Genomic DNA, 14,455 nt, shown 5'->3' on the forward strand with positions numbered 1-14,455 from the left:
AGGTAAAGAGGGGAAAAAAGGAAAGAAAAACAGACAATTATGCCTTTCACCTTTTTTTATCAAGTAAATATCTTAATCTTTCCCCGATCCTCTTCATCCATTTTTAATCCCTGAATCCCAAAATCATCAATTCAATCTTCTTTTAACAAAAGTCCATGTAGTATGAAATTTCCAGTCTTTCAGAAAAAGTTTTTATTTTTCCTCTGACACAAAAAGAACCAACTCTTGTTTATATCAACATTCAATTTCCTCTTTTTTGAAATGATCAACTCAAAGTGAGAAATTGAATATCAGTGATAAAGTTTGGGGTTGCCCTAGAGTATTGGGAGACTGCAGATGGGCACCAGAGCAGGTTGCCTATTCCTATCACAATTTATGGTTTACAGATAAAGCATGCTAATTTTAACCAAACATTTTGGCTTGTATGAACAAGGATCCAATCTGGGTCAGTCAACGGAACCAGAGTTTTTGTTTTCTGAGCTCTTGGACTCGTGCTGGAGCTCATCTTCAGGGGAGGTTCTGGTGACCGACCCAGATTGGATCCAGCAACATTATCCTGGGACACGTATATTTGCTTTCATTCGTATATGAACAAGACCTGTATCTGTTTACTTAGAGCAATTGATTGTATTTTCATTTTCTTGTTTCTCTTATGATTTCTATTAAGAGAACAGGATTCAGTGTTGTGCTTATGCCTTATGTGTTAACACTTAAATGTTTTTCAGCAAACCGGTGTTTGAGTCCATGCAGTTCTCAGAGGTGTGTCCTGGCTCAGGAAGAACAGCTGCTGCAAACTGGAGACCAACAGCTGGCCAGACATGTGCTGTTGTGCCTGCTTCTCATTGTGGGCCTTTTTGCTGTAAGAATTTCTTTGGTGGGAGGCAGAAACATACGATTTTTGATATATGGTCATTTTACCCTACCCTCCGTTACAAAGTGTGTTTCTCATACCAGCTACTAGCATAATGTTATTTTTAAAGAAGTTAAATCCAGGCTCATTATACGGTTGCTCATCTCACAGAAAGTGACTCTGGTACACAATCCAATCAAAACGTGAATGTATAAAGAAATCATTGCCTAAAAGTGTTATATAATAATAATTACAAAGTATTAAAACTGCAAAAATAGGACTAAAACAGGAGAAGAAAGTAATAGATGGAGGGATATTAATAATAACGGAGCCCCCTCACAAGTTTATCCATCCCCTGAAGTCACCAAGCCTGCTGACAGAACCAGGTCTTGAGGGATCTCCCAAAGATCAGGAGTAATGAGGCTGACCTTGGAGGGGGAGAGGGGGAGAAGTTTCCACAATGCAGGTGCCATAGCCTAGAGCCCGCCAAATGTAGTTCCTTAGATCAGCGGTCACTAACCGGTGGGGCACAGCCCACTGGTGGTCCGCGAAAATTTTTTGGTGGTCCGCAGAGTAATCTCATCCCCAGAGCACCCCCACAAAACAATCCAGGCTGCTCAGAAACACAAGGCTGCGCCGCCCACATGGCCCACGGGAACCCTCCCCCGCCCACCCACTCCTTACGTGGCAAACTTGCCTGCTAAATTGCTATTTTTCCTTTTTCCCCCCAACCATCAGCTGTTCTGCTGTTCTGGGAGATTTAGATTAGCTAGAAAGCAGGAAATGGTTGGATTTCTTGCTTTCTAGCTAGTCTTTAGATCTTCGGCTCTGCTTTTAAGCACAGCCAAACCTCCCTTAGGACTGAAGGTTTTATTATTCAGTGCAGACTCACGGCAAGCAAATTTTATGTGACAGATTGAGCTAGCCGATGGCAGATAGATAGATCACTGAATGATTCTGTGAGCAACTCAACCTGCCTGCCTGCTTTGCCTGATTTTGGGTAAAAGTTGCTCTTTTTTTTATAAAAAAATTCAATATTTCCATACATGGTGTGTTGTGAGTTAATTTTGTGAGTTTGCTTGCAAGCAAATTTTATGTGACAGACTGAGCTAGCCGATGGCAGATAGATAGATCTCTGAATGAATCTGTGATTCTGTGAGCAACTCAATCTGCCTGCCTGCTTTGCCTGATTTTGGGTAAAAGTTGCTCTTTTTTTATAAAAAAATTCAATATTTATATAAATATTTATAATATTTACATATAAGCCATGCCCAGCCAATCACATGACCACCAAGCCACACCCATAAATTAGGCCACGCCCACAGAACCGGTTAGTGGTCCCTGGGATTTAAAATTATGAGTTTGGTGGTCCCTGAGGTCCAAAAGGTTGGCGACCCCTGCCTTAGATAACAAAACCGTAGCATACCCATTCTGTTGGATCTGGTGGGACAGGCAAATGAAATTCAGAAGAGATGATTCCTCAAATAATTGATCCCATGCCATGCAGGGCTTTAAAGATCAACATCAATACCTTGAATTGAAGCAACACAGCAGAGGTGTAACATGAATGCTATCAAAAGCAGACATAACAGCTCATGCTGCTGCATTTTGTACCAGCTGAAGTTTCTGGATTCTCTTCAAGGGCAGCCTCATGTAGAGCACATTGCATTAGTCCAATAAGGGAGGCGACCAGGGCATGAGTGACCATGAATGGGGGTCCTCAATCCAGAAACGGAACAATTGTTAGAGCTGCCATCTATTTTAAGAGCCTATTGCCATCTATTGACACAATGGCCTGATGCTACACAAGGCAATGGAGGTAATTTAATGTACCTATCTACGCCCACAGAAGATCTCAGGTTTTTATCTTGCATTTCTTGGTAGAGGTTAGAAGGGCCTGTTTCAAAAGTGTTTTTATGTGGACCAGAGATAGATCATAAGTAGCTCTCCCAATATTGAGCTCCACTTCTGATGGTCGCAGCCAACATACCAGTGGAGAGAGATGTTGGAAATTACATTTTGACAACATCTGAAAGGCAAAAGGTTCCTCACCCTTCATCTAGGCAATGTTGAATTAGATACTAGGTCAATTGTTTAATGGTGTAAGGAAGCTTCCTATGACTTAAGAACCGGTGATTCAGTAGACAATCGCACCTGTAATCATTTCACTTCCATCTTTTGCTACAGGTATGTTGGCAAAGCCATTTCACACTATCTCCCTAAACAAAGGGTGGGTAATTCCCAAAGTGTGTGTCATTTTAGAAGATTGATTACTGGCAGCAACTGACCAACTGCAGTGGTGTGCTTTTCTGCTTTCTTTTCTTACAAAGAAAGAAAATGTATAAGAATTATGTTTCAAAACATTCACAGAAAATCCCAGAAATGGAAAAGAGGAAGAAAAACCAAGAGTTCCACTGTTACCTACTGGCATTATCACTGAATTATTGTCATGGTCTTGTTAGTCCTCCAGAAAGGTTCAGACCTGCAGTAAATTCTTGATTTTAGTAATAGTAGTCTAGAGGGGCAACGCACTAAACTTGAAGAGTTGCGGTGGTGGGGAAAATGGTCTCTATAATCCAAGGGGAATGTCAGTGAAAGTTGTAGCAATGAGATACTCACATGTTCATTTGGTTTTTCCTTTACAGAACCTATCAAGCTGCTTGTGGTGGTTATTTAACCAAGAGCCTGGGAGACTCTATGTGGAACTGCAGTTCTTCTGTGCTGTATTTAATTTTGGTCAGGTAAATATTTATCCTCTGTCTCAAACTAATAATGTGAACTTGTCCATATGTATTTAATAGCACGTCTCATTGAACCCATATGTAAATGCATACATGAAGTTTGGCATATGTTTGTAAGGAAGTTTGCCCGGCTTATTTTTGCCCCATTTTCTTACCTTAAATTTGATAAAATTAAAACTGCTCATTGTGTACTGACAAATTTTGCTGTTCCACCTGTTTAAAGGGAAAATAATCCATGTCAGTAGTTACGGATGTTTCATTAATAGAGGCCATCCAGAGAAAATGTTTTCCAGGACAATACAGATTTAGCTGATCCAGATGGTAAAAATGGAAGATTTCAGCTGGTGCTCTCCCTAATATGTTTAGTGACATCCTACTAAAATGCCTGAGTGAAGTTTAACCAGGAGCTGAAATAATAGTTTTGTGCTAATTAAATTACTTTTGGCCTTCCCAGGTAAACCAGACAGGAAACATAACTGGATGAGTTAGTTATACATTATTGCAAGGCTACATTAATAGAATCTTTCAAATCTAAATGAACAGATCTCCTGCCACCACTTTTATAATCACCCAATCAATTACGGCAGGTCCTCCCTAAGTTTTATCTTCTGACTATTAAGCCACTGGCAGCTCCTCCCTTTCATCTTATTGTTTCCCTGGCCCCTCTCTTTCCCTTATGCCCCAAGGTCATTCTCAGGTACTGTTAAAATTGCACTGAAAAGGTAATTCAATAAGAAAAAACTCCAACCACAAAGGCAAATCTGCTTTCTGACAATATGGCAGCATGGGAAGAGCCCACAAGGCTTGTTCCTTAATCTTACCTTTAGTCTTTCCTATGAAAATAAAATGCTTTCTGAGAGATTCAATGTTTAAAATTGCATTACCTTCTTCTCTTGAGATGTTTTTTTTTTTAATGCTAACATGCTTGCCAAATTGCTTATCCTTTTGCTTTTCAAAATACATTGTTCATTACAGTTGATTCATAGACCTTAGTTTTCTTACATTTTTTAATTCTCCTTCCAACAATACAGATATTCCTCCCTTAACAACTGCCCTGTTTAGCATCCATCCAAAGTTGCTGAGAAAAGCCCTTTGTGACCGGACCTCACACTTGAAACTATTACAGTGTCCTACAGTCACACGATCATCCATATTGCGCTTTCAAGCTTCCAAAAAACTAGAGTCAGTTGAAAAAGCCAGTAGTCAAATCATAAGTCATGGTCATGTAATGTCTCACTTAAGGACTACGGGTGATTTGCTTAATGAAGTGAGGTTGCTTAATGAGGTGAGGTTGTAAGTCCATCACAGTTGCATGTTGTCTGTCTTAATGACTTAACGATGGAGTTACCAGTCCCAGTTACAGTTGTTTTAAGTAAGGACTCTTTTTTTTTGTAAGTCATGTATTATAAGAGGAAGCATGGAAAATTAAGAAACTGTAATAACCCTAGCCAAGATAAACATACAGTTTAGGAAACTGTGATATGAGGGTAGAGATATTGAAAGGGAAGAATATGACTGATGGTCTGACTTTAAAAAATCACAGTATTGGTATTGATGAGGTTTTCTAAATATTTTTCCATTTCTTGAACTTGGTCCGTGTTGTATTCTGAATTTTATTTAAATAAATTTAAGCATTATAAAATAGGTTTTTATTCTGCTTTTTCTTTAGAATTAAAAACTTAATTTCAGGAATTTGTATACAATTGTTCATCCAGAATCTTTTTATTGTAGTATTTATTTTTTCTTTTACAGGGATTCATTTCTTTTGGAATGTTTGGTTTAGACAAGCATCTAATTATTCTTCCATTCAAAAGGAGGTAATTTTAGCAGTTTATGCATCCATTTAATTTCAGCTGCCTTGAGAACTTTTAACTCTGATGCTGTTCCTTTTTACAAAACAGTAATCTGGTTTAATTTGAAATTCTGCTCCTTTTAATTACATGCATGAAGCAATATTTTTCTCTGTTGAGCATCAATTTATATTAATACAATCTAGATTGGGGAAGCATTAAATAATATTGCTTTAATTGAATTCCATGGTATCAATGTGACACATAGGCTTGCGTATGAGTTATTCTCCAAAAATATTTTTAAAGGTGTTATAAAATGTCTATGTTTACCTGATTATATAGCCTTGGAATCTAGTTATTTTTTCCATGAATGAAATAGTTATTTCATTCATAGAATGTGATTTTATTCTCTCCTCATACAGTTTTTTTCTCTTTGCCTCCTTTTCAGCCACTGCTTTTGAGGGTTAGGGAACCTTGGCAATATGTTGAATATTGGACAGAAGTAAGAAATGGAAGTTTGAGTTGGCAGAGTTTTTTTCTGAAATAGAGAAGTAAATTAGGATCTATATGTGTGTGTGAATTAGATCAAAGTGCATATCAATGTAGGAAAAAGAATTTGGTACCATTCATCTTCTTTTCAGTTTAATAGCCAGCTTTAAAAAATATTTCAGCTGTATTTTAATTCTTCTCACTTGTGCTTTAAAAACCTGGTCATCACAAGTTGATGACCAGTTCACAATAACAATAAAATCTCATAGGCGAGAATATTTAAAATCAAGTCCTTGTATTATGCTTTTTCCAGGCGGTATTTCAAATGGGCTTTTTTCTCATGTAGGCTTGAATTCCTTTGGGGTGCTAGAACTGTGGAACAGAGGGAATCATCTGTCCCGGAAGAGATTCGGATGACATGCCAACAGTTTGTTAGTTACCACAGAGACATGTGTATGAGAAGCATTGTCCAGGATAGAAGGTGGGGTTCTTCATAAGTGTTAAAACTGATTTAAAGTATTCTAATATTCTAGATGGGGGTGTGCTCTGCATCTGTTGATACTCTTCTTTTTTACTTGGAGTATACGCTACACAGGTTTCCAAATACCATTAAGCAGACACTTGGTTAATTGTTGATTTGTAAATAATTATTTCTGAATTGATATTCAGTTCGAATCTCACCAGGCTCAAGGTTGACTCATCCTTCCATCCTTCCGAGGTAGGCAAAATAAGGACCCAGATTGTTGGGGGACAAAATGCTGATTCTGTCAACCGCTTAGAGAGGGCTGTAAAGTGAAGCGGTATATAAGTCTTAAGTGCTATCGCTACTAACTTTGGGTGTTTAATTTTTTTTAAATTTTATATCAAGCAATATGTTATCACCAAGAGATTCCAGCACATAGTTTTAAATAATTAGAAATCAAAAGCAGCGTAAACATTTTGAGCCATGAAGTTAAAATGGCAACAATTGATGCTGTTACAGATAGTCCTCGACTTATGGCCAGTCACTTAATGACCCTTCAAGGTGACCTACCTAGAATACTGACCTACCTGGAGAAAGGAAGTTATAACCCAATTACCAGGGTTGCTGTTCTTCAGAGCTACTGGTTCTAGAGAGCCGAGCAGAACCGATAGCATCCCACTCCAACATAGCAATGTTTCTGACTGTAGCGTCACACATATTACTATGTTTTACAAAGTTTTTACTAAAAACCAGAAATTACTTTTACTTTTCAGCAAAACAGTCCCTTTAGCAAACAATAGGTTTGCTTAATACTACCACATTCATTTTACAACCGGCGTGTTTCCTTAAAAAACTGCCACAAAAAGGGTAAAATTTGGCAGTCACGTGACCAACCCGGTTTACGACCATAATAGGCTCCATTACGGTTGTATGTTGAGGACTACCTGTGATGAACAAAAGCAATCACAGAAGAAATCTTTTCTATTATTACCTGACTTCTTTCATGAACCGTGTGACGCCATTGATAAAACTTAAGCATAACTTACTAATGATGTGCTTTCCAGATTTTAGTGATCTTTTGGGAGATTTAATCTTAGCATTTTCTCTTCTGAAATCCTAACCTGTGATTCAACTGCTGCTTCAAGATATTTACATGCCATGTCTCAAATTTAGGTTTCCATATCTCCCCAAACTTCCGTTTCTGGATATAATAGTCTGTGGAAGTGGGAAATCAATGATTCTTAAATATTTGTTCTGCATTTTATAATTTTTAAACTTTCTTTATATTTATTGAAAAACCAAGGAATATACAATATTAAAATTATTTTTAATATTAAAATATTAATATTACAAAAAGAAAAATGGATCAACGCTGTTGTTGTTTTTTTAAATCACTATCACTGTTTGATCTACACAGATTGCAATAATAGGTGATGTACCCCTTCTTGTCCTCCTTTTCATCTATATATCTCTCTTTTCTTCTCAGATGAATGCCTGGCATTAGAACCTTAATGTATGTTGTTGGCTCAGCACTGATTTTGTTATATGTTCCCATGTTCTATTAATCAAAATTAACTTTAGCTGATTAATTAAAAGGCTATCTTACATAGTCTGTATGTTGTCTTGGCCTAACTTTAGATCACTGAGTAGTTGCTTTCTGTAACAATAACATGTAATTAGACCTAAACCCGGAAGTTCTAGAAAACCACTTGGAGGAGTGCTTCATGCATTTTTCTACTATTGACTGAAACATTGAAGTACTGCATCCATTTCAAGGCTTGTTGTGACCACTCCAAGGGCTTCCTGACATTAAGTATGTATGCGGATTCACAGATGACACTTCTCTTGGAAGGAAGAGTGTTTTTATACTTTAAAAAATTAATTCTACATATGGAAAGTTGGGCCTGTGACTGTTGGTGCATAGTTAGTACAGACATGTCAAGTCATAGAAAGACTTCACATAAGGCATGCCTTACTTTCATTGTTGACTTCAACCCTTATCCCAATCATGCATAGTAGAGCAAAATGCTGCCTGAGATACTAAGCATTAGCTTTAGAGGTGGTTGCACCAGGTTGCATACAGTTTTCAGGTATGAATTGAGGGGGGGAAAAACACTTCTTGGAGTTTAAAATGAATCTTAACCAATTATATTGTGCCTCAAGACCTCTGTGTATTAGTTTGCTTAATAAGCATTTTAGGATTAAGAGAACCAAATTTAACCTACAGAGCAGAAAAACTTATTTAATTCTCCGTGAATGTGTTCCTTTTCAGATTGCAAATGGAAATCTATACTATCCATAAAAGAAAAACTTTTGAACATATAAAACAAAAAAAAAGCATTTAATCAAATGCTATGCAAAACAGCATTTACTAAAGCTATTATGTGCTTGAGAAATTATTCAGCCAAAAACTGCTCTGAAGAAATGCTTGAAATTTGAAAAAAAAAAAAAATGAAAGGCTCCTGAGCTCTCATGCCTTCCCAGAATATGTTTTCAAAATAATTTTTGAAGCATGTTACAGATCTTGAACAGAGTATCAGCCTTTTGCATGTTCACTTAGGACTTTTCCTTCTGAAATAGAATTTGATATGGTTATCATCTAAAATGTTACCATTAACTCTTTTACTACTGTACAGTCAGTCCTTGATTTATGACCACAGTTGGGAACAGAATTTCCATTGTGAAGCAAAGTGGTTGTTAAGGGAGTCATGCCCAATTTTAGAATCCTTTTTTGCCATGGCTGTGAAGTAAATCACTATAATTAAATGAGTCACTCAGCCATTAAGCAAATCTGGCTTCCCTGGTTGAAATTGCTTATCAGAAGCTGGCCAGGAAAGCCACAAATGGCAATCATGTGACCCCAGGACATGGCAACCACTGTAAATACATGCCCAGCACCTGAATTTTGAACCGGTTGCATGTCACTTTTTTGCTATTGTTAACTTTGAGCAGTTGCTAAACAAATGGTTGTAGGTCAAGAACTACATATATATCGTTCCAATGGTAGATTCTGTGAACTAAAGATTAATTTCAGATTCTAAGATTATCAATAGTGAATTAACAGTTAATAATTTTACACTAACCATATAGTATGCTGTGCTTTCTTTAGATGCTTGCATGCATTTTGGCTAATAAAAAAGGCGATTGAGGCCTGCCTAAAAGGAAAACAGCTTTAATTGTATACTTGGCTATTAGGCCTTCTTTTAACGTCCTTCTAACTATCATGCTGTCTTTCCTTGTTTTCCCCTCATCTTCATCCAACAAGCAGTGGTGGTACGAGATTTACAGAACATGTGGGTGAATCCTTCCTTTGACATACAGGTGTGGCACAAAGACAGTGACTGGAGTCTTCTTCGGCTGTGATCTGGTAAACTGGCTTTTGAAAGTTGGCCTTGCCTTGGACCACGGGGAAGCTGTAGTGTATGGAGAGAGGCTGATGAAAGGTGGCATCATCCAACATATTACCGATGACTTTGAATTTCGGGATGAGCGTTTGCATTACCATTTTACCGCTACGACAACTGCAATACAGGACAGCCAAGGGAATGAAGATGCCCGTGGGAGCTAGCCAAGACCAGACCCTCCTACTTGCATCTAATGCACGCTTTTTGAGATCCTTTTGCTTATAGTGTGGCCGTGTTGATCTCAAACCCAAAGAGGAGTATGTCTTGCAATCTGAAGGTTGACTAAGATGAGTTGCTTCAGGGAATTATTTCAAATTGGGAAAGGCGTGTAACAGGCTTTATTTTTTGAAACAGTACTTTTTAAAAAATATATAAAATTTTCTTTCCTTGCCTGTACAGACAGTACTGTAGACAAAATAACTCATTGTTATCATGTGATGTAGTTTTTTTTTTTTTAAAAAAAGGGAACAGTAGATCATTTTGATGTATGCAGTTCTTGTTTTAACAGTTCTCTTATTTGTACTGACAAAATAACTGAAGATTGCTGTGTTAAAGGAGAAATCAGCAAATGAATTTTGCTGTTCATCCTAATCCTTATATGAATAAGCCAGTTTTAATTTTTAAAGCATACAGGTCTGTTTATCAGTCTGTTTAAATCTGAATGTGATTTAAAGCATCATAATTGTGAGCAGGACTTCTTGTTCAAGCATAATTTGTTTCATTTTTTCCCTTGGTTCATTGTTAAATAATTGGCACAAGACTACCAAAAATGGACCAGTTTATTTCACAGACTGCAATCAGTTGGAGCCTGTAGATGCCATATATATTTTGTACTTAATAATACCAAATTACTATATTTTAAAATGTCAAATTGTACTTGAGTACTACTCTTGATATGCAAATTAAAGAACTTGAATTGACTTCTTGTTAAATTTTAATTTTGCAATACAAATTTTTAGGTATTCATAGGAATTTGTGTGTGTGTAAAACTAGTAAGGTTTCACCACAAAAGTAATATATTTTTAAATGCGTATGTTTATCAAATTTTTTTTTAATTCTTAAGCCACATTGTAGAATAATAGGAAGGCATGAACATCTTATTGGCCTTTTTAAAGTTAAGAAGAATGCTTAAATATTTTTTCTGAAAGTGGTTCATCAACAATATTGTTAGAAGAAGCAATTTGTCATGTTTCTTCAACTATTAAGAAGACTTGTCGATTATCTTTATCTAACCACTATTTTTTTTACCAGATGCATTTATGTATGGATATATTTTATCTTTATACAAATGTGGATTATATTTGAAAGCTGGGGTTATTAAAATTATGGCTATTAGTTTTTAAAGAATTAACACTATAACACCCCCAAAATAACAAATCTTTTCATATTCACAATCTTATGACATAAAGAAGTGGGGGGGGGGGGTTAGTTGTTTTTTTACTATCAATTATATCACATGAATTGAAATACTGCCAAGATTTCTTCTATATTGTATAAAAAAGGCTATCTTCCAAAACGGGGGGAGGGGGGGAGGTTTATAAAGTCTTCCTTGTAAGTTGATCTACTCTGAAATGAAAAGCATGCTGTATTACAAAACCCAATTATTCTTTTTTTTAAAATTGGAAAGAGTTGTGGAGAAACACGTTCTTGAAAGTATCAGATTGATTTTCTTGCTGTTCCAGTTACTCAATAAATACAGCTGTCCTGACTTGTATAATATTCCTTGTTAAAAGTTGAAGCAAAAAGTTGCACTAGCTACTTCTTGTGGTTCAATTCTTAAAGTATCCTTAAAGTTAGGCTAGATAGACTGTGTTCAAAAATCAATCTATACACAGATTATTTAAACATCATTTATTACATTACAGCTTGCTCATACAAATACTAAGCTCCAAATTAACCATACCGTGTTTCTCACAAAATAAGGCCGGGCCTTATTTTTTTTTGACCCCCCCAAAAACTGGCTAGGCCGTCTTTTTGGGGGTGACTTAATGCCCCCCCTTGCATCCTCGGGCGGGCGGGTGGCGACGGCTTGGATGTTGACCTCGGCGTTGGTGGGGCACTTAGTATCGGAAAACTTTCCGCCACCGTTGCTTTCCCTTCTCCCCGTGCTGCCGCAGCGTTTAGAGCAACGCCATGGCGTTTGGCGCAGCCATGCGCGGCCAGCCAGGGCTCCTCCCTGCAACCGGAGCCTGGCGGAGACACGCGGCTTCAGACGCTCCTGTCTCCGCCTTCCCTTCGACTTCGAAGGCAAAGCCACTTCTTTTAAAAACGACGCCCTACTACCGGTACGACAAAGCCTCCTCTGCCCGAGAGGGCAGCCCAACCCCACGTGGGGAGGAGAATCTCCCGGGGCCGCAGAGCAGGATCGGCCCACCCCGGGAGAAGCACTCAGCTGCCATCCCTTCCTGGCACCGGGCAGAGCGCAAAGAGCACCTGGGGCGCCCAGCGCAGCTGACAGGCGGGCCCTCCTGCCCAGCGGTGGAGCTCTCGCCAAGGCAGCGAGTGCCTCCCCGCCGGACCCTCCGCTCATTCCGCCAGAGCCATGCAGGCTGGGCAGAGCCGGGAAAGCGAGCCGCGGGTGCCGACCCGAGTTTGGCTTCCTTCCCAAGTCCCTCCAACCCGAACCCAAAGGGGCCACTGGGAGAGGCTGCCCGAGGCAGTTATAGCGCCCACCCATCCATGGACAGGGAGGCAAGGCAACGGCCTGCGCCGCATCCTCCGAGCTGAGCCCTGCTGAGTGAGCGCCTCTGCCCGATGCCCATGCCGCTGCAGCGTTTGGAGCTGCCGGCACGTTTGGAGATGCGTGGGGATGGGCTGGGCGAGGGGTGGAAAGGATGGGCGGCTTCGGGCTCTCCGCATCAGACCCACCGGCCAGGGAAGCAGCGCTGCCGTCGCCTCGCCTCCCTGTCCGCGGATGGGTGGTCGCTATCATTGCCTCGGGCAACCTCTCCCAGTGGCCCCTTCGGGTTTGGGATTTGAAGGACTTGGGAAGGAAGCCAAGCTCAGGTTGGCCCAGGTCTTTTGCTTGGCAGGCGGGCACACACCCACGGCTCACTTTCCCAGCTCTGCCCAGCCCGCACGTGGCTCTGGCGGGATGAGCCGAGGGTCCGCGGGAGGCGCCGCTGCCTTGGCAGCCTGTCAGCTGGGCACTGGGGTACCCTGGCGCTGCGCTTGCGCCCGCTGACTGGCGCCAGGCAGGGATGGCGGCTGGGCGCTTCTCCCGGGGTGAGCCGATCCTGCACTGCGGCCCCGGGAGATTTGCCTCCCCACGTGGGCTTGAGCTGCCCTCTCGGGCAGGGAGTCTTTGTCATACCAGTAGTAGGGCGTCGTTTTAAAGAATTGGCTTTGCCTTCGAAGGCAAAGCGGAGGCAGCGACAGGAGCACCTGAAGCCGAGTGTCTCCGTCGGGCTCCGGTTGCAGGGAGGAGCCCTGGCTGGCCGCACGTGGCTGCGCCAAACGCCGCGGTGTTGCTTTACACGCCGCGACAGCACAGACAGAAGGGAAAGCAACGGCGGAAGGTCTCCCGATACGAAGTGCCCCACCAACGCTGAAGTCAACGCAGGCAGCACCATATCCGGGTATGCAACAAAAGTACCTCCTAACGGCCAGCCCTCCCCCTGCCATTTCCCCCCCATTTTGAATGTTTAATATAGGCCTTAATTTGGGGGGAGGGGCTTAATTTGATTTTATGCCTATAAAGCATGCTGGGACTTCCTATTGGGGGAGCCCGTATTGTTGGAGAAACACGGTAGTTTAAATTATGATGCAATATAATAGGTGCATTCAAGCTTTAAGTCCAAAGTGCCATGGTAGAGTATTCAATTATAACTTTTATGACATTTAGCTCTAGATTGTATCCCCCAATATAGCAAGATGGCATTTCATTCTTGATATTTTTGCTGTTGTGATAGCAATTATGTTATTTTTCCTAAAAATATCTCATACTACATAATAATTTTTTTACATCAGTGTAATTTTTGTTAATTCCTTTCTTGAATTCATCACATTTTTATGTATGCCAGATTGAGACATGCAACTAATTTATATCTGGTTTTCATTTATATTAACAAGAATTACAGCTAAATTATTAAGTCTTCTGGACATTGATAGTGCAATTTTATTCACATAATAAAGTTCTATAGTACCTAATTACCATAGACATAAGATTGACACCTGAATGAGTTTCTGCCCAAATTTAGGCTTTCAACTCAGGAAATACTCTTTTTAAAAATTAAACGCTATATTTAATTCATTAGATAAATCAGAAGGACTTAAATGTTGCTATGACTTGACTACATCCTACTTCATACCTTTCTATAACTGGCTCCCAACAGTCCTCTTTTATTGCCTGAAAAATATTAATTTTGATAGTTTTTTAAAACCAATTTTGGCATTCAGCAGCAAGATGTCCTATTTGTGAACATTGAATTAACTCAGGGGTGTCAAACTCATGGCATCACGTGACGTATCACAACTTTTTCCCATTCGCTAAATCAGGGATAGGCATGGCCAGAGCGTGACACATCCGGCCCATGAGCCACGAGTTTGACACCCCTGGATTAACTACTGGAGTTTTTCTTTCCTTCTACTTACTGATGAGAAACCAAAGAAGGAATGAAATCTAAACCCAACAAAGTCCTATTACAATGAAGGCTTTTTATAAAATTCATTATTGAATGTTTATTTGGTAATCTGAACTCTTTCCTATGAGGTAAACA

General features: G+C 39.7%; 1 protein-coding gene across 2 annotated transcripts in view; it reads left to right on the forward strand.

Annotated features, from left to right (window-relative positions):
• Positions 1-10,657, forward strand: part of GPR155 (G protein-coupled receptor 155) — a 34,945-nt gene extending 24,288 nt beyond the window's left edge. Inside the window, exons 12-16 of one of the 2 annotated variants that reach the window (XM_026677686.2) lie at positions 726-859; positions 3,496-3,591; positions 5,344-5,408; positions 6,217-6,351; positions 9,602-10,657. In XM_026677686.2, coding sequence (XP_026533471.2) covers positions 726-859; positions 3,496-3,591; positions 5,344-5,408; positions 6,217-6,351; positions 9,602-9,647 — 476 coding nt within the window. In that variant the 3' untranslated portion in view covers positions 9,648-10,657. The remainder of the gene's footprint in view (positions 1-725; positions 860-3,495; positions 3,592-5,343; positions 5,409-6,216; positions 6,352-9,601) is intronic. The other variant, XM_026677683.2, reaches the window with a different exon arrangement.
• The last annotated feature ends 3,798 nt before the right edge of the window (positions 10,658-14,455 follow it).

Source organism: Notechis scutatus, chromosome 1, assembly GCF_049901735.1.
Source record: "Notechis scutatus isolate UNSWTSFEM ecotype Mainland chromosome 1, rNotScu1.2, whole genome shotgun sequence".
Taxonomy (NCBI): domain Eukaryota; kingdom Metazoa; phylum Chordata; class Lepidosauria; order Squamata; family Elapidae; genus Notechis; species Notechis scutatus.